This window comes from Lepisosteus platostomus, chromosome 3, assembly GCF_059453375.1.
Source record: "Lepisosteus platostomus isolate fLepPlt1 chromosome 3, fLepPlt1.hap1, whole genome shotgun sequence".
Taxonomy (NCBI): domain Eukaryota; kingdom Metazoa; phylum Chordata; class Actinopteri; order Semionotiformes; family Lepisosteidae; genus Lepisosteus; species Lepisosteus platostomus.
The window spans coordinates 47,308,704-47,328,500 of NC_142613.1; the positions used below are offsets into that span (position 1 = coordinate 47,308,704).

General features: G+C 39.9%; 2 protein-coding genes and 1 long non-coding RNA gene across 4 annotated transcripts in view; 1 reads left to right on the forward strand and 2 right to left on the reverse strand.

Moving 5' to 3' along the window:
• The window catches only part of cd164 (CD164 molecule, sialomucin), a 35,020-nt gene extending 24,613 nt beyond the window's left edge, over positions 1-10,407 (reverse strand). The window contains exons 1-2 of one of the 2 annotated variants that reach the window (XM_088625792.1): positions 10,214-10,407; positions 7,932-8,018 (exon numbers count right to left, since the gene is read on the reverse strand). In XM_088625792.1, coding sequence (XP_088481918.1) covers positions 7,932-8,018; positions 10,214-10,277 — 151 coding nt within the window. In that variant the 5' untranslated portion in view covers positions 10,278-10,407. Of the gene's footprint in view, positions 1-7,931; positions 8,019-10,207 lie in introns of both variants that reach the window. The other variant, XM_088625791.1, reaches the window with a different exon arrangement.
• LOC148674966 (uncharacterized) lies at positions 24-10,573 on the forward strand. Its single transcript, XR_015935423.1, has 3 exons — positions 24-313; positions 1,051-1,178; positions 10,427-10,573. It is a non-coding gene; the product is annotated as an uncharacterized LOC148674966 (long non-coding RNA).
• A 3,962-nt stretch (positions 10,574-14,535) lies between these two features.
• ppil6 (peptidylprolyl isomerase (cyclophilin)-like 6) lies at positions 14,536-19,558 on the reverse strand. Its single transcript, XM_088625796.1, has 8 exons — positions 19,092-19,558; positions 18,726-18,821; positions 18,362-18,550; positions 17,376-17,438; positions 17,147-17,294; positions 16,680-16,739; positions 16,152-16,287; positions 14,536-15,631 (listed from the first exon to the last, which is right to left on the reverse strand). Exons 1-8 carry the CDS (start codon positions 19,167-19,169, stop codon positions 15,520-15,522), a joined length of 882 nt encoding a protein of 293 aa, XP_088481922.1. The 5' UTR covers positions 19,170-19,558; the 3' UTR covers positions 14,536-15,519.
• Positions 19,559-19,797: the final 239 nt, after the last annotated feature.

The following is a 19,797-nucleotide window of genomic DNA, read 5'->3' on the forward strand; positions in this document are numbered from 1 at the left end:
GATAAAAGCACCCCACAGACTCCACCCTCTCCGGCTTGGCCACCTATTAGGTAAAAGGTCACTTCCTTCAAATGCTGAACCTTCTGGGATCATATTTCAACCTAAGACACACAGCCTATAATGAAGAACCAGAATAAAGAGCAGCTGATAAGCAGCTTTTGCCTGTAACCAACTCAACAAAGAGAGAGGGAACCAGTTGCATTACAAGGCAGGAAGCTACAGTAAGACTGCCGGCCATGCCTGAGCAAAAGTCAGAAGCTGGAACAGCTCTGTTCACATCACAGAGTATTGCGAAGAGCAACACCTGACCCAGGTCAGAAAATACAATTCAATATGAAGCGTTACTCCAAAGGCTCTTGTACAACTTTAGTGTTGGAAATGCTGTGCTTTCTTAAACATTCTGACATTCCTTTTATCTGTGAAACCTGTATTATACCTGAGGCATCCCCTGGGGTTTTGCCGTCTCTGTTTTTTGGACGGATTACTTCAGCTCAAAGAGAAAAACTGTTTAACTGTGAAACTGGTTAAGCCTGCAGGTTTTTTTGCCGTGTAATCATTAAATCATCTTTTCATAACGGTCAAGCCTAATTATCTTACTTAAGAGAGAAGTATGCAAAACCATATGATGAGACTGCAGTTTTTAATATGCAACATGGTTCTAAATGTTTAACTCTAGACACCAATTAAAACACATTGTTTGTGGTCAATGATGTTAAGATTATTTTTTAAATGTTATCAGCATCCATTTTTGGGGTCTATGAAACAAAAAAGTAAGGTTTGTTTGTTTTTTGCAAATCAATTTAGTTGTGATACTGCAAACATTAAACCAATTTCCAGTTGCAATTGAGTGGCCTAGATATCTTGAACAGATTTTCACCTGAACTCTCAAAGTAGAAGTAAAAACAGTTCAGTAGCACTAATTAGACCCCTTAATTTACAATTGCACTTAAACAGCTCATTCTTACTTCTCTGATGTATCGAAACAAAGTTATCCAAGTAAGACAGGAGTACTGTACTTTTCTCTGGAAAATGTAACCTTATGATTTTCAGTACCACAGTATACCAGTGAAAGCACGATGGAACAGGTTCAAGGTGAAAAACAGGCAAAGAAAGAAAATCAGCTATGATGGGTTCCTTCTTGATGAGCCTCCAAAAGACTTCTGTACCTGCACTCTAAGGTTAGTGTGTTATTTGGCTCAGCAATGCTGTTTTTTAAAAGATATCTAGATCTCCAACATATAAAAGGTCTATAGTACTGTAACGCTTACGGCCGACAGGGCGCTGTGTAAGAGCCGGCGTACCAGAGCGGGTGACGTCACCGCCCTTCCCTGTGATAGCAGGACCACAGCTACTGGGCTGTAGAGAGATCTCTCTTTGGCTCACGGGGCTAGGTCGCTGCAGAGAGACGCGGAAGTCCCGGGTTCGAGCCTCCAGTCGGGATGGGGCCGACCAGATGCGGCAAGGGCGCCCGCCAGAGCCCCCGTTGCGTTACATTGGTGTCAGAAGTGGGATGGGATAGCCCTTCGCCGGGGACGGCGATTTAAGCGGGGGAGAGTGTAACGCTTACGGCCGACAGGGCGCTGTGTAAGAGCCGGCGTACCAGAGCGGGTGACGTCACCGCCCTTCCCTGTGATAGCAGGACCACAGCTACTGGGCTGTAGAGAGATCTCTCTTTGGCTCACGGGGCTAGGTCCCTGCAGAGAGACGCGGAAGTCCCGGGTTCGAGCCCCCGAGGGTGCAGGGGCCGACCAGATGCGGCAAGGGCGCCCGCCCGAGCCCCCGAGGGTGCAGGGGCCGACCAGATGCGGCAAGGGCGCCCGCCTGAGCCCCCGTTGCGTTACATTGGTGTCAGAAGCGGGGCGGGATAGCCCTTCGCCGGGGACGGCGATTTAAGCGGGGGAGAGTGTAACGCTTACGGCCGACAGGGCGCTGTGTAAGAGCCGGCGTACCAGAGCGGGTGACGTCACCGCCCTTCCCTGTGATAGCAGGACCACAGCTACTGGGCTGTAGAGAGATCTCTCTTTGGCTCACGGGGCTAGGTCGCTGCAGAGAGACGCGGAAGTCCCGGGTTCGAGCCTCCAGTCGGGATGGGGCCGACCAGATGCGGCAAGGGCGCCCGCCAGAGCCCCCGTTGCGTTACAGTACTAAAGACAGGTAATAAATTACCATAAAAATGAAAGCTGCCTAGGAGAAAAGAGATTCCTGCAATGTTAAGTAGTTCAGATCTGGTTTAGAAATACCCAGAGAAGAAAGATTCAGAGAGGAGCCTTGGAAGACCTCAATTTAAAATAATGAAGGGTTAACTAAGGAGGAAAAATTGCCAACAATATCACAAGAATTGATGCATATCCAGTGGAAAGCTAGAGTTAGTATTAAGTTCCTGAAACAGACAACATTACAGGGGCTGAAGTAAGGTGGAAGGAGGAGTGGTCTTCTTCTCTACAGTCTTAAAAGGTTTAAGATTTTTCAAGCATAAAAGCATTGACCCACAGTAGTGGCTGTTTTGAGCAGTAATAAATGTGCATGCTGGCACTGGAGGTGCTGTAGTATATCAAAAGAGGAGGAAGATGGAGAACCTCTTACTTCTCACTTCAAATTGTAGCCATCAAGGTGTAAATTTAATTAGAGAGCCACTGAGAAAGAGATGAGTCACTGTGCTCAGAATGCACTAAGCTAACTAAGACCACTGTGCAGTATGTTGAAGAGTAGAGGCGGAGGACGTAACATGTCACATCTAGGCAATGGCATTCCTGCTGTGCATGGAAGACAAATAGACAGAGCCTTGCCTTTTAACTATCCTTCCAAGCTGCAGCTTGCAGCTTGACACACAAAAGAACAAAATGGTGGGATGGTGTGGTGTGCTAACCGGTCAGGTTGTTTGCCTTAAACTGCAGCGTGGTGAAAGTACAGCCTTAAGACTGCTTGACAATTTCAGAAACAGAAAAATGGCAAATCATTAATAAGCATTCATATGAAATTTGAATCAGAAAATAACTGAGATCAAATGTAAGTCGGAGGAACTAAGAGAAATCCTCACTGCATTCAGCCACATCCTGTTCAGATTGTTTTTCTCCAGTCATCACAACCCCTTTTAGACGAGGAGAGGTTAGTGTGAGGATACCAACTTCCCTCTCCCAGCTGGAACTATCCCAACAGGAAAAACACTGTTGCGTATCTCCTCACTCCTGCTGTCCTTACATAACAGTTTTGGGATGTTGTTGTTTTCATGCAATTTAGCTTCCTGCCTAATCTTTACCTGCATCTAGAATGTTTCTGGCTTTTCATTGACTTCCCACCCCTGTGTCATGCTTTAATCAAGAGCCATCGCCTTCACCACTCCTGGAGTTCTGGAACACCGCACAACTTAGGATGAGTCCAGAATTTAAACTGTCTGCCCCAGAGAGAGGATCGAATATTACAGTTGTCAAGTCCTGCCGAGGCTCCCAGAAAACCTCCTCACGAGTTGCTGGTTTTACTCAACTGAAATTTTTACAGAACACTCCTAGGAGCTTACGAATTACTCCACCCGGGTTCATGCCATCATGACAAGGCAGGCCTTCCACTCTAAAAAACAATCTCGTACTTCGTAAACTTTTCTTGAGACGCTTTTATCAGAGCACGGAAGTTCAAGAACAAAAAAAAAACGCTCCCACGCACAAAGTTTTTCTGTTCAAAAATGAAACGGCTGAACTTCTTTTTATCTTTTTTCTCTTTTATCTCCCACTCCAATTATGTAAAATAAAACAACCCACACAAAAGGTGGATTCAAACTTGTTTAAATTAAAATCTCTAATTGTCTCATTTGTAATACTAGTTTAATAGCCTAAATGCTGCACAGGAAGAGCAACACAAAAAATGCACACAGTACAGCCAGTCCACTTTCTACCTTTTCATCTCCTTAACATGATCACGGAACACACACTCATTTCAAGCTCTTATAAATCAATTTTCTTATTAACTCAAAGAGAAAGGCAGCTTTCCATATCAAAATAAAATTGGCACAAACCTTTACAAAGACTATATACAAGCATTTAAAATGAATTCTGAAAAAGACGTTTTACATAAATAGTAAACTACCTGCCACAGCTAAATCAGGTGTTTCCAAAAAAGGCATGCTCATTTTTAGCAAACACAGACCAGCAGATTGTCTTAATCACCCCATCATAAAAACTGCTTTAAATTTGTTAACCCCAATAGTCCTCATTTGGAACAACAAAACCAGAAATTATATTTTAAAGTTTGAAAATTCTGACTAACTTAGTACTGCCTGCTGGAATTTTGCAATAAATGCATCTCAATTTAAAAAAAAAACACCATAATCTCAGTCTTGCTAGTTTGTCTCCTTAAGTGGCCTGTTTTGGTCTTTGGACCCTAGTTCTCTTTCAAGTTTCCTCTCTCAGGGAAGAAAACTGCACAGTTCTCTTGCTTCCTCGTTGCTCTTCACTTGGCTCTACTCATAAAACTCATTAAACCTCTGACTCTTCGTTGTCCATCTTCATTAGACACTAAATACTGCAAATGCTTGTCACACTGTAAGCACGCTGCACTTACCAGACTGAACACAGCAGTCTAGTGAGTGAATCCAGGAGCAAGAGGAGACAAGCAGGTAACAGGGGGAGAAGACAGGCAGAGTTTCAGTGAAGCACTGTCTGCAGTCATAACGGTATCAAACCAAGTTCAAGCCGAGAAGATGCGCTGCTGAGGCACCAAAGAGAAACACAGGGTGCGAAACACAGGAGATCTTACAGGAGTAATCCGAGAACAAAGTCAGAGAAACAAGTCAACTGAAACCAGGAGATCTGAACAAGCATGTAAAGGAAGCCATGACTCATGACAAGCACTTAGACTACATGGAGAGGCTGATCTTAGGTACTGTAATGGCAACAGGTTAGTACAATATTGAACTACATGCAGGTGGTAGTGACTTTTGACCCCATCTTGTTGTTACGACAACTGATGATCTGACTGATTGAGAAGGGGCTTGATCAGGTGTGCTAAGTAGCATTTGTATGAGAGTGAGTATGACACACTCTACTGTACATCTACTCATCAAGTCTTCACTCTTTGTCTTCATTATTACTAGGAACTAGAGCATCAATTTAACTGTCATCCAGTTCTTAATCTTCCCTAGTCACTATTCACTTTGACAAAATAAGGCTCTAGAGTACATAATTAAACTTGACTTTTAAATTAATCAAATAAAGGACAATATCTAATACAATTAATAAGCAACACTAAATAGAAAAAGATCCATTCTTTATCACAAATTATTAATATGCAAATACTATATACAGTGTTTGACATGAACAGGCACCTAGTATGATAAATCTCATTCAACAATTTAACTATAGAAGACTGTTACAATAAATTCTAAAGTCCACCATATCTTCGAAAGAATCACCCTGTGCCTTTCGTTTAACAATTAAATGTGTGACACTCAAGACTTGGAAACTCCAATCAGGCACTTCATTTTGAGAGTCAATGTTCTGTGTGGCCTGCTCCAACTGCTGAAGGTTTGTAGATGACATTTGCAATGTCAATCTATGTGCTACAGGTATTATTAACCACATAATAATATGCAACAAAATGTTCAGACATGCCTACTCTCTCATATAACCGCTCTAGCGATGTGTAAATTACATAACACCTTCGACATCCCAGTCAGTAGTAGTGTGTTCTACACATTCAATTTATATGCATTGCAAATTGTTTGAATCGTTAATTAAGCGTTTAGAAATTGCTAGGTCAATCAATATTCATTCCTACAAACATTAATGTAAACCTCACAACGTCTCTGGACAAATGAAAAAAGATACCTCTGTGAGCTTTAAACACATTTGGACAAACATTAATCAGAGATGATAAGATTTTTTATTTCCATTTGGGATCTACAAAATGCAAAGTCATCAACCCTTACTTGCCTTTTGCCCCAAAAAAAGCTTTCGTTGGTAAACTACTGAGAAACTGAATATTTGCATAAACAGCCTACACCTGTCCATCATACTGTAAATATGTCAGGTGCACCTGGACTTACTGTAAGCAGCAACCTGTCTTGTTAAAACATGCCTTTACATGTTATCACACTAAGCACAGGATTGTTATCTGAGTTGTTACTGATTGTTACCCCAGTCTCACGAGGACTAATAGTCTTGTTTCTCACCAGTAACTTGTCTGGGTTTGTCCTATCCAAGCTCCTTGCAACTTGCCAACAGATTTTCAATAACCTTCTGTGTTCCTCACAAAGGCTTTGTGATCTTCACCACACTGTACTTCACAATGGTCTTCTGCCATATGTCCAAACTCTGCACAGTACATGTCCACGAAGATACGGGCTACAAGTACATGCTGATTTAAGAAAACAAAACTCTACCAATACATTAATGAAAAATAAACTGTAATTCTAACCCATGCAAAGCAAAACCAGCATGCCCCAAAGTATACATTAAAGTGCAAGTATAAGTCACTTACTGGGTCTTTTATTGGGTACTCAATTAAGTCTGGAGCCCTCAAAGACATTTTAAGATTATATATAATATTTACTTAATACAATGCATTTATATTTGTTCACTCAATCTACTTATAGTAATTAAAGCCTTTTAGTTTTTTTTGAGCAGATAAAAACATCACTGCAGCTCATTTAATTTCCGAAGTTTACAAATTAAAGGATTTCAATACTACTGAACGAACTGTAGGAAAAAAAAAGAATTTACTAAACACTGTCAGTACTGCAATATTTGCATAGGCCAATTTGAAGATTTTTTAACTCTAAATGACATTCATTTATCCATCCATTATCATTGAGCTACATATCCTGATCAGGGACTCTGCACATGGCAGCCTGTTCTGAGCTCTTTGAGAGCACAACATCCTGCATCTGTGCTGTCAGGAGCCAACTAGAGATCTATGGAAATGCACAGGAAACATGCAAACAACATGCAGAGAGAATGTCACAGAACGTCACCACGATCGAACCCAGGACTGGGAGAAATCGGTTTCGAAAGAGGTCAAAATATTTAAGTGACCCAAAAAAGAATATCTGACTGTTCGACCGCCTCTTGTCTGCCAGCAAACCACTGCATGCAAAGGTTTTCACGTTTGTTCATCCCACACTCCCAATGCACACACCCACCCGCACTTCTGGAGGAGCGTTTGTGAGCGTCATGATTTAATAAACTGCTAAAGGTCATCTGCCAGCCATCACATCACGAAAGCAAATGAAAAACTGCTTTTGCTTAGACGAAAGGGTTTCCATTATATACAAGACCCAGATTTATTAAATTCAGAAACAGCTCTCTGCAGCCTTCCCTATCTCAACTGTCTAAGGAGAGACAATCAGGGCTCCCCCAGTGACAATAAACTACAGGGTTTTCTCCTCTGATATTGGGGCTGACGAGAGGCACTGCTTTAGTATCTTAGCCTTAGTTTTCATATATGGTCTTGTATAGCAGATGCTGCTCAAAACTGTTGATAAAGCTCATTTCACACTCCATGGTGAAGGGGTTATCACACTGAAAAGCAGGAAGAAAATAAGACGGCCGCACAGTTAGCAACTGTATATATGGGGAGATTATTTTTTTCTCGCAGAAGCTCCGTGTTATTCAGGTCAGTGAAGCCATAAAACAAACGTCTGTTACTCGACAGGAAGACAGCTGTTCTGCCTTTTCTCTGAACTCATTCAGCCTGTTACACAGAGAACCTCGTCAAAGTGAAGAGAACGCAGTTTTTGAGTTTGGAAATACATTCTCTGTCAGCGTGTTTCTGATAACAAAAGAGCGAAAAGTGAATCTGTGCCTTTAGTGGATTGAGAAATCAGGACTACCTCAGTTTAATGTTTCATTTTGCACAACTGAATTCCAACATGGAGTGCAATACGGGCTAAAAAAACTCCAGTCACATTTTAAAAAATGTTTTGTTTTTAAAGATTTACTTACAAGAGCATATCATCCAATGGCACAGCGATGTATTTTCAATCTTCTGTTGTACACATTCATCACAGGTAGTTTGATTTGAGCAAATACCTGAAAGAAAGCAAACAATAAGACATTTTGTCCACAAAGAACTGTCTTGATTTAGTGCGGGTGAAATATTTAAGAAAACGTCTAGTACAAAAAGTGTCGAGGTGTTTAGCCAGGACACTGGGGTTAAGTCAGCTATAGAATGATTCAATCTGGTCTTCTACATGTCCCCTTTAAAACCAGTGAAGCACATTCTCACTTCTTCACCTGATCTGCTGAGCAGTGGGACTGCTGCTGCATCACGGCTGCGGTGCTGTGTGCAACGGTGGGTATTTCACTTCAGAGGTGGTTAAAGTGGATCCTCTCCTTTACTGTAGGTAAAGCTTTGTGAGACTGTAATTTGTGTAAATGTAACATTTTCACAGTTGCACAAGCGAATTTTTATTTAAGCCAGAGTGTTATGCTCTAAAACCCAGGCTACAACCTTCATGGCCGGCACATCGTGTAAACCTGTGCTCTTCCTAGGTCAACAGGCTCTCTTTATCTGTGGGAAATAAGACCACTCCTGACAAGTGCACCAACCCTTCACAATATACACTGTAGTCAAGGGTGAACACGCTTGTCCTGTCTCAAAGGTTACCTTGCGTGGACTTTGAAAAGGAAGCCTTGACTTCTGAATATATTAGGCTAAATAATAAATGGTTTGTGTTCAGACTTCAAGAGCACCTTTTGTGACTATGACAGGAGAGAACACTTTTTGTTTTTAAAACGGCACAAGGACTACAAACGATGGACTTTAGTTACACTTGATATGCAACTTGAATATCATTACACATCATGATTTCCACACACAAAAACAACCAGAACGCTTTGCAATCTTTTCTCAACACAAGGCCAACTCAGACAAAGGACTCTTTATTCTAATCATTTGTTCGCAGTCTACAATCTCATTAGACACAATCATGGGAACAGCACACGCATATCAACTGAGGTTTAAGCATTGTTTCCACTGGCTCATCCACCTTAAAGAAACAAAACATTTTCGGGAAACGTTCAAAATGGGAGAAACGCTCCAAACTAAGACAATCAAACAAACATTGTTTCAGAAAAACATTGAAACAAATGCTGCAGTCACAAAACATCATTTAAGTCACTGAATTTGTGATATTTTTACTATTTTAATAATCTCAGGAATGTCTTTCGCTACAGCTGGAGACTTGAAGAACATCGGCTGTTCCCCAGAAACAGCAGCTCAAAATGCAGGCCTCTGTACCAGACCTTTTTATGGACTGGTAATGGACAATTAAAAGATCATGTTGATTCTCTTCAGCAGGAGGCACAATTCTTATGACTTTGATGATTTAATGCCACTGATATAATGTCACGCCGCTACCTCAGAAAACGCTAAGTAATCACGACAAAACTCATACCTTGCCCTTCAGAGTAAAATTTTCATATGTTACCGCTAGTGGTGGAAATTAATAAATCGTTGTTTAGTAACTTTACCACTGAGACACGTTCAACGTGATGGGCAGACATGCGGGAATAGAAAGTGTGTCATTTCGAAGATTTGATACGTGCAATTCAAAAGCTAAACTCTGCATTGCCGCTTTTCTTTCAGCGGTAAAAGGGGACATGTTACGAGTAGACAGAGGCGACCCGCGGCCGCAGGCAAGCCGAATCTTCCTGCCAACCCTGCCCTCGCAGTTTCTCGGCTGAGCGAGAGAAATCGGTCACCCTGCGCTACCCTGGTCCTGCTGCCAGCTCGGGCTGCGCGCAGTGCGCTCGTCTGCGTCACTCCGTCTCGCTCCGGCCGCGGAAAGAATTAGCGCCGGCCACGCGCGCAGCGCAAACTTAATTTAAAGAGGTTTCTAACGCAAGACAGGACATTATTATCATCCGAAGATGTACCGTGAACTGACACGTACCTCTGCTTTACTTGCTAATCGGAGTCTACTTGCCAGATATACACCCCATTTAGAGGACTACAAGCAGTAACATTTAATTTTAAATTGGTTATCAAAAAAGCAAACAAACGTTTAAGTTTAAGTCACAGACCAATCATTCTAGTACGTCGCCCTTTTTCAAGCAACAACTCAACTCTTTTTTAAACCACTGACTATAATAAGACGAAGTTCTTATATATGAAATGAGAATATAAACTTACCAGTCTGTCGGTGTATCTACAGTCTACTTTTCTACCTTAGATACACCAAGTTACTACTTGCGAAAAATGTAACTCAATACTTTACCTAGTGCTGAAGCTCCTGTAATTCCCAACAGGACAAGAGATAATGCGATGGACAGTAATCTTCTGTGCATTTTTGCGTTATCTTACAGTGACTGGACAGAAAACCTGAATATAATGTTTAAAAAGTGAGACGTTGATTTCTGTTTCTGCTGTATACGGGTTTCTGTGGCTATACTTCCTGCTTGCAGGTCATGTGGCACTTTTTACTGACTCATTGCAGAGGGAGGAGACGAGCATTGAGCCTGCAGTGCCTTTAACCTGTTCCGTACCAGGAGCGTGATGGAGCTGTTGCGTCGTTTGCTGGAGGATTCAACAGAAGCGTAAAATACATAGTGGGTATTTAATTTGCGATTATTTTAAAAGAGAATACATAATTCTTTATTTCATTATAGAATTGCCGCCCTGTAGCTAGATCTGAGAAGACAAGCGAGGCTAGGCCTGGGCAGTACTGGAGTGGGAGAGTTTTAGGAACACCGGGCTCCTGCAGCTTCTGCAGGACGTAGTGTTGATGGACCAGTAGGTGGCGCTCTTCCCACTGGCTCATAGTTTTCAAACCAATGTTCTAGGATCCTTCGGGAGAAACCACACACATGAGACATTTACTATTAACTGTTATTTCAGTTTGTTTCGGCCCTTGTGCAATTTTGCCTTTACATAAATATGGTAATGAGCTTTACAGTAACGCCACAAACGAAAAAAAAAGTAAGTTCTAGTGGTGCTATATTTTCCTTCTAGAGCTTTATAAGTGGTCTAAGCTAAACATTTTTGATATCTGATTCGAGCCAAAAAAATCTCATGTATATTCATTAAAGGCTTTTATGTTTCTCTCTGCTGAGACTCAAATGCATTATTTCTGACTCACTAAAAGCTCACTATGAAGCTCCTCAGCTATTATAGGATCTGTAGGCCTCTCATCCATCGGATATGACAGAAAGGGATCAAATGTCTGAAGAGTGCACAGGTAATTGATGAAATGTTCGAAGAACTGTGCTGTAAAATCAGGACATGGCGAAACGGTGCTTCCAGATGTTCCCATTGACTTTTTCCATCAGAAAGTGGACCCTATGGTCCCTATGGAATGTGTAGCAAATCCTGCTTCTGTGCACTACATGATTTTCCTGATGCAGTTGTTTGAATAAGACAACTGACTAGATACTGTACATCCCCTTTCCAAAGACAGAGACTACATACAGACACGTGAAAACAAAGTTTTCAAATAAGGTAACACCGGAACAAATTGTTGTAAATTTACCTTTTTTGCCCTTAGTTTCGTTTGGCTCAATTAAATACATCTTTTCCATGATTCAGAAGGTACCGTTCTCCCCTTTGTCAGAAGTGCCGTGTTTAAACAGATCCACCAGAGGAACTCATGTGTGTGATAAACAAAGACCATTGGTTATGGCCTCACAGCTTGAATCCTTTTGAGAGACTGCACATTTCAGGCTGTAGCAATCATAGCCCAACACTCTTAGAAACAAAGAGGTATGTATGTTTTCACAGCTGTGCTGCAGTTCATATTGAAGTAGACTTTGGAATGCTCTGGGGCTCCCATTAAAGAGATTAGACATTCTCAAGCATGGAGAAAGCACATCTTGAGTTTCAAATGAAGCTTGATCCACACAAATGACCAACAAAGAGGAACTATAAAATACAAAATATTTGGAATTTGTTCCAAAAGCAGATTAATTAACAAAAGTCAGAAAGTAGAGCAGCATGCCTGACACAAGGATATTCTCTGAGAGACTCACTTTCTTATTTTCTTAAAAGATGCAAGTGAGTCCACATTCAAAACAAAGATCCCCACAGTTTACACATACATACATCTACAGTACATATACTGGTAAATGTATTTATATAACCAGTTTGTATGTACTGTACACAGCTGCATTATTCTAACTTCACAATGTGTTCAAAAACATTCTCTGGTGTTCTATTGCTTCTGTTTTTTCCTGTTTCCTTTCAATAGTTTAGTTTAAAAAGACTCATTTGCGACTTATCTGTGATCTACGAATATATAGAAGTCATTGGCATTAAGGGTGGCACTTTGCTCTGTCTGCAAAAAAAGAATACATCTGTGATAATCTGTTTATTTGATCCCATTATGTGAATTGTTATATAAACACCATTCAGAGCCATCCTTCTAAACTGCAAGACTGTTTAATGGTTTCTAACTATATTTTCTAGAAGCACTCCTACAGAAATTAAAAGGAAACAAGGCACTCAGCCCCCATCTTTTCTAGAATCCCTCTCAATCCAATGTCTTTTCAACGGTGCAAAACTGTGGTGTTGTTGATATCTGACACTTTGCCTGTTGTTCTAGATGACAAGGAAGTGAACTCATTCTGCCCTTCAAGAGCCAATTGCTCAGACGTACTGAGAAAACAACTCTGGACTTGTACTTGAGCCACCTCTAAATCTCCTGGTAGCAGTATGGAAAGTATGGTGTGCAATGTGTGGAGGTAAGCTGCTGGACATGAAAGCATCCTCTGGCAAGAAAGAAGTGCTGCAGAAAACCCCTTGCTTTTTTACAGAACAAGTGTTAATAATATACTTTTTATTACTTTGCTGCTGGGCTTTGAGTTAGCTGTAGCTTTTGGACTGGGTTTAGTTTCTAATGACCTAGTTTCATCTACACTCAGAGAATTGGTGTTGTCAGATATGCTCTCCTTTTCAGAAAATAAATACTCTCAACCCTGCTCTCAAAAGCAATCAAATAGCTTAATTATTTGCCAAGAACACCAATCATACAGCTCTTACTGCATCTGAGAAAACTTGACAATACACTATTAATAATCTTACAAACACACCTTTTTTTGTGAACCTAATACTTTGCATTGGAACCAAAAAAATATATTATTCTGTAGTCTGACCATAATTCTTTCTGTCACATGCCTGCAGTATATCTTACCCAAGTTATATGATGAGTTTCAGTGAAAGCTTTTTTTTCTTTCTACTCATGTAGTCAGCCAGTTTTGAATAGGGACCAGGATATTGTCAAAGTATGAACAGTTGCTTGCATCATAGACACAGAACTTTGCAAAACCTCTTAAGTCACTGTTGGTTTTGCAGTAACCTCTAGTAATCAGGCAGTTCAGTTTGGAATGGTGACCTGGTCAAGGTAGTGTCTGGATGGCATGATGCATATGGCATGATGCATCACTTCTCAATGATGGACGTCACTGTTCTCTCCTTCTCCTGATCTGTGCTCCTCTACCATCTATCTCTAAATTGTTTGGAAAGCCTTGTTCTTCATGGTTGATGTCTCCTATCACTATGTGAGTTTGGCTTGTAATTAAATATCTGTGAGAGGGAATTTATAGCGACAGATACAATTCATCTGAAGTCAAGTGAAACCATTTTGATTACACACAGAAACCATTAGTAATGATGTGATCTTTGAAATTATATATTTGCACATTGTAAGATTTCGTGTTGCTATAGAAAAGGGGTTGAATACTCATGCAATTGAGAATCTTCTGATTTTCTTTAAAAATGGAATTCATTTGCATATTATCAGAATTATACAGTATAAGCTTTATTCTGGAGTGGATTTAGAATTGACACAATCATGTTTTGAAGTGTCTTGATTTCAAGCTCTAAAAGTAGCAATGTGGAATCTTGGCAGGGGTATGAATAGTTTTGCAAGGCACAGGGTAAATGTCAGTTTCTTTCTAGACATTGATTGATGAGATTTAAGCCTCTCCACTTCCCTAGCCTAGCATGATCCTCCAACCCCTCTGTGATGTCATCTGGCCTTTTAAGCAGACACATTTTTTTTGACCCAGTTCAGTTCTTCCAACAAAGATCCACTCATCTTGCTATAGTATGTGTCTGACTTACTGCTATTTCTAGTACAAGTCGTAACAAATCATAACTTGTGCTCAGTAAATGTATTTACTACATCAATTTTAATGGTATGGAGGATTCCATAAATACAGAGTAAGGTCAAGAAATATTTTAATACCTGTTGGTGAAACTGATATTCTCTAAAAATGTGCGAATCTACTGTAAAACAGAAACTTAAAAGTGGATGTACAGTTACTGTTTAACAAAACAGCAACTAAAATGAAATACAAAGGATTATTCATTTATGAGAACGGTGAGTCTCTTGGGTTAAATCATGGTGCTAAAGAACGCCATCAGCAATAATTCAGCAAACTTTAGTCCACATTTGTAACACAAATACTACAGCACTAACATAGCAGTTTTCATCCCTTGCTGTGTTTACCATGTTTAAACAAGTCTGAATGTTTACCTTCACATTGTTTCTGCAAACCTATTATTGCAAGTAGTCATTAAGAGCGCTTTCTTCAGGGATACACATTTCAATAAAACCAAGCATGAATTTATTAACCTTGTACGAAAAAAGAAAACATGACATGCTTTTATATGACATGCTTCAGTGTTAAAACCAGCACAGCAGAAGAGTTTCCAAAGAAACAACATTTTTTGTAGATAATGATGTACATATTTGATATGCCATTCCATTGTTTTCTATCACAGGAAAATAAGATCTGTTGACAGAAGTACATTGGAAGTTTGCTTTTTTTGATAATACAATATAGTATAATACATTTCTGCAAACTTTTATCCATAATGTTTACAGAGCAGCAGATTTATGCTATTTGTCGATTTAATTCACTAGGACATCTTAACTCCTACTTTCTAGGATGGAAATGAATATTTCCCTGGGTTCAATTCCTGTGTGGAGTTTGTACTGTATGTTCAGTATGTGTTTGCATGGGATTCCTTTGGGTGATCCAGTTTCCTCCCACAGTCCAAAGCCAAAAAGTGGCCCCAAGTGAGAGTGTGTGCATGTTTGTGTCTTTGTGTCTACCCTGTGATTGACTGGAGTCCTGTCCAGGGTACAGTATATCCTGCCTTGCACCAAGTGGAAAAAAAAGGTTGGAAAATGGATGGAGGGCTGTGTTGTCTAATAGTATCAGTAGTAAGATTTTTTGGATTAATTTCCAACTATAAATGCAACTAAAGTGCATTTCTTAAAAATGTTCTCACTATATGTGGTTTCTACTCCCAAGGTAGAAAACAAAGGGTCCTTGTGTTCTTTATTTTCTCTTCCTGTGATTTCCTCAAGTTTAGAATGATGCAAGACATGGATAGGACATGTCTCGGACACTTTAACACCGTTCCCTGTTTGATGTTTGAGCAATGGCAAGTGGTCTTATCAAAATGTCTTTATTTCCTGTGTATGCAATTATGGCAATTATGAACAAAGAATGAAAAATGTAAATTAGAAATCCTGCAAATGATGCCCAGTTACTCAATAAAATAAAATGACATACAAGATTTACATCAAGGTAGAAATACACCACAATCCACTACTTTACACTCCTGCTTGGGTCTCTCATTGAAGGTGGGGACAGCTTCTAGCTTTTCCAGGACCTCTGTGCCCTCAATCACCTGCCTATTAAAAGGAGAGAGAGTTCTCATGTTTTTGTGCTATACTTTATGTTTTTTACATCATACAGTAATTTGTCTTCTTATCAGTTTCCTCCATGAATGACATAAATAATAGGGTGTCATGGATTGAGTCTTTGTTTAATTACAAAGTGCTAAACATTCTAACACAAAAGTTATCTTACTGTTATAGTTTTGACTGTCAAATGTGCATAAAAGTCTTTTTAAAATAGAATAACTGTCCAAGTCTCATGTTATAAAGCTGCATTTCAATTAATGTTCCCTTTACACACAGCATGTACAGTTCCTGAAGGCTCTGTGCTTACAAACAAACTAAAGGAAAATTGTGATGCTAGTATCTTGTTGTGCTAATTAGGATAAATCGTTAAGCTACGTTTTAAAGTCAAATCTCCTATAACTGCCGGTTTTCCACAGATGCAGACTCAAATGTAGAAATAAAGGATGTCCAAAAGATTAAATCTAGCATTACCCACACAAAATAAGAACAAAGTAGAAGATAAACATACCCAAAAGCAACATATTTTCTGTCCATCCAGGTGGCTGGCTGCAGTGTAATAAAGAACTGAGACCCGTTTGTGTGGGGTCCTTTGTTGGCCATCCCCAGTATCCCTCTTTTACTGTGAGAGACCGCAAAGCTTTCATCTTTAAAAACAGAGAACAGACAGCCATATACTTTGGAGGCAGACCCAACTCTTAGAATACTAAATCCTGCAATTAGCATACAGCAGATACAGTTTTTGCTTGCCTAGAGTGATAGTGGTGCACTGTCAGTCTGTCAGGAGTATGATCAGGATTGCTTCCAATTTATAAAATAAAGACTACGTGTCCTGTTAAAATCATAGAAAGATAATGCAACTAATTACTTTGCAATGTAAAGCGGTATGAACATACATTTCTAAACGTTTTTTAAGTCATCCACAGATCTTAAGGACTTTGAAAATTGTTAATGAATGGTCGATAGAAATTGAATAGCATCATCTGCTGGTAAAAGCCCAGTAGTTCAAGGAGCAGTTTAAAAAGATGATGTTCTGTACCTTCAAAGGTTGGCCCATAAATGGACTGTCCACCATTTCCTTTACTACCTGGTGAAATGTCTGTAACACAAGAATTTTAACAAAGCAAAATCTATTACTATTTATAAATCTACAACAGCTGGACCTGATTATCAAAAGAAATATATTATTCATTATTCATTGTGGAACAATATTGAATGATAAAAAGTAAACTTCTGAATTTGCATTATGTGTTAAAGTGAAATATTTTATGTACTTCTTTTAATCAATAATTAATAATAAGGAATAAATATAAATAAATAATACAAAGAATCAGTTTCAAAACTCAACATAACTCAAAGATAATTCATTTTTTATTCATTCTTTTTAACTCAAGAGGTTAAAATGTTGCAAGTTAAGTTGAACTTTTTTCAAAGCTAGCCTTTTCCAAAGTTAACTTTTTCCAAAGTTAAACTGTTATATATAGTAAAGCCAGAGTGCAACCTCACCTCCACCTTGAATCCAGCCATTGGAGACCACTCGATGGAATATAGATCCCTTGTAAGTTAACTGGACATTTCTTGGAGATAAACCTGCCCCTCCTGTACAAAGCTCTTTAAAATTCTTGCTAGTCTTTGGACACAGATCTGAAAAAAGCTAAGGATAACGACTGTCATTCACTGTTGCTGGTACATTTTCAAATCAACCACTTTTGCTTCGTAAGTTAAATTTACGTACCTCAAATAATAACCTCCCTACAGCGTTTCCTTCGATTGCAATGTCCATGAATACAAATGTGTGCTGCAAATGAAGAACAAGAAAAGACATTGAGCATCTCAAAGTTAAAGAACCTCTTACCTGCACCGTCTTGGGACACCATTAATATCATTTAAACTTTATTTCGCTAACAACTTTATCTTAGGCATCTTACATTCAAAACAGACAACCATATAAACATACATATGAACGTTAGATCGGTCACAAATGAGAGCAGGCCACTGGGCCCATCTAACCCATTTGGTAGTGAGTAGTCAATTGGTTTAAGGATCTTGAAAGAAAGCAGGGTATCGGCTTCAACGTCTGCTGAGTAGCTTGTTCCACATGCCCACAACCTTTAGGGTAAAGAAGTGCCTCCTCTTCTCAGTTTTAAATGCACTTCTACTTTCAGAATGAGCAAAGACAATGATTCCTGATGAGGGTCACAGTAACCTTTAGTCTAGCCTGGTGGCTTAGTTTGCAAGGTGAGACCTTATCCTGGACTCCAGTGCATGGTGGGCACAGACAGGGACAAATATAGAGACAACAATTAACCTGACCAGCACGTCCTTGTGAGGTGGGAGGTAACTGAAGCACCTCGGGAAAACCAACACAGACATGGGAGAACATGCAAACTTCACACAGAAGGATCCGCTGCCCCAAATCAAACCCAGGACCCCAGAACTGTGAGGCAGAAGTGCATGCCACCATACCACCCTCACACAGCACAATGAAATCCATTGTGCACAGTTGACACAAAATGCAAACGGATGACAGTTATCATCCTTAGCTTTTTTACGTAAATTAAATATTCTTATTATTATTTAGCTTTGTTTGTGCATTGGTTTTGTCATTGTTGCTTTTATTTTCCTTCAAAAACACATGTGCAAAATAATCATTCAAGGACTACAGACTAAACACAGGGCTTGGAATCTGTAAGGCTGCTTGAGAAAAAGCCGCGTCCTTGCCTTCGTGTTAATCAGGTGTTTGGAATAGAAGTCTTCTGTCAGAGCGAGGTACAGAGCCCGCGGCCGGACGAAGCTGAAATCCCACTGTTCTTCTGCCCAGCTTTTCAGATCTTTCTCATCTCCGAGAAGCGTGCCGTTCAGGAAGCACATCAGACTGGACGAAAACTGCCACACCTCCCCTTTAAGTTGCTTTTGAAATAAAATAAAAAAACATTTTCGTATGCACACTAATAATTGACGTTAAAACGGAATTTAATTTAATAACCAAATCTATTTTCGACATTGGGGGGACACAACATACAGTATATCAGTATATAATCGTAACATCTCCACCTTCACCCTCTTAAAAGAGACACAAACTTACCTTTTTCTTATTATTTAAATATTCATACCAGGCACACTCCAGTAATGGACGAAGCACGGGTTCGGAGAACGAAGAGGGAAACTTCTGCTTCAGACCCTGTTCATAACGCAGTCATTAGTTAACCGCTTCATTAACTTGAAAATAAGGCATCTTAAAAAACATAAAATTACAACCGCTGTGCATAGCCATTGACATTTTTTCTTATTTGATTAAAATGTCACAATTAGCATTTTATTTCGAGCAGCCTCGAAAAATTCACTTTACAGAAAATCTCCCCGCGGTGTGTAGTAGTTTTGGGGGCACGGTTGCTCCAACAGCGCCGGTTCGCCTAGTTAGCACCGGTTTAACTGTTCAGCTAAGAATTACCTCTGCTATGCACTTGGCGATCTGAAAACTAGGCTCTTTCATCAGACCCACAATTTCCACCTGCACCTCGGAAGCCATGGCTGGCTTTGCAGCGCACAGCCTGGCACCGCTGTCAACAAACCCGGCGTCTCCAAGCAACTGCGGAGCCTCTTCAGTTGAGTCCCGGAGTCTGAAGACGCTTCTGAAGTTCAGCCACGGCTTTCAGGTCACTGCTGCAGACACGGAGCTCCGGAGATTTACACTACGAAAACCGTTGAAGTGGTAACGAAAGATTTTAATGTCCCGGCTTTCCAGTCAACGAAGAAACCACCACTCGATTTCCTTTTAAATTAAAAGCTTTGCTCCATCAGTTTACGTCCTACTGTAGCTACGTTGAACAGTACATTAAACAGCAAAAGGAGAAAAATGAATTCATGTTGTGCGTACATTTTTTTTCAAAGGATTTACAATTCACAAAATCCAGAATTTAACTGAAAAGGTTTACTTAATACAATATAGACGTGAAATACGCGATGAAATCGGTGGGTTCTGCACAATTGGGGTGGTGATGGTGGAGGGGAGTCTGCATTACCTGTAAAGCGCTTTCAGTGGAGTGTCCAGAAAAGTGCTACAGTATGTAAGTGTAAGGAATTATTATAGATTAAAATTGAATATTTTGTTTTTTTAAGATGAAGTTAAAAATAAACTCAGTAGACCATATTCGTGA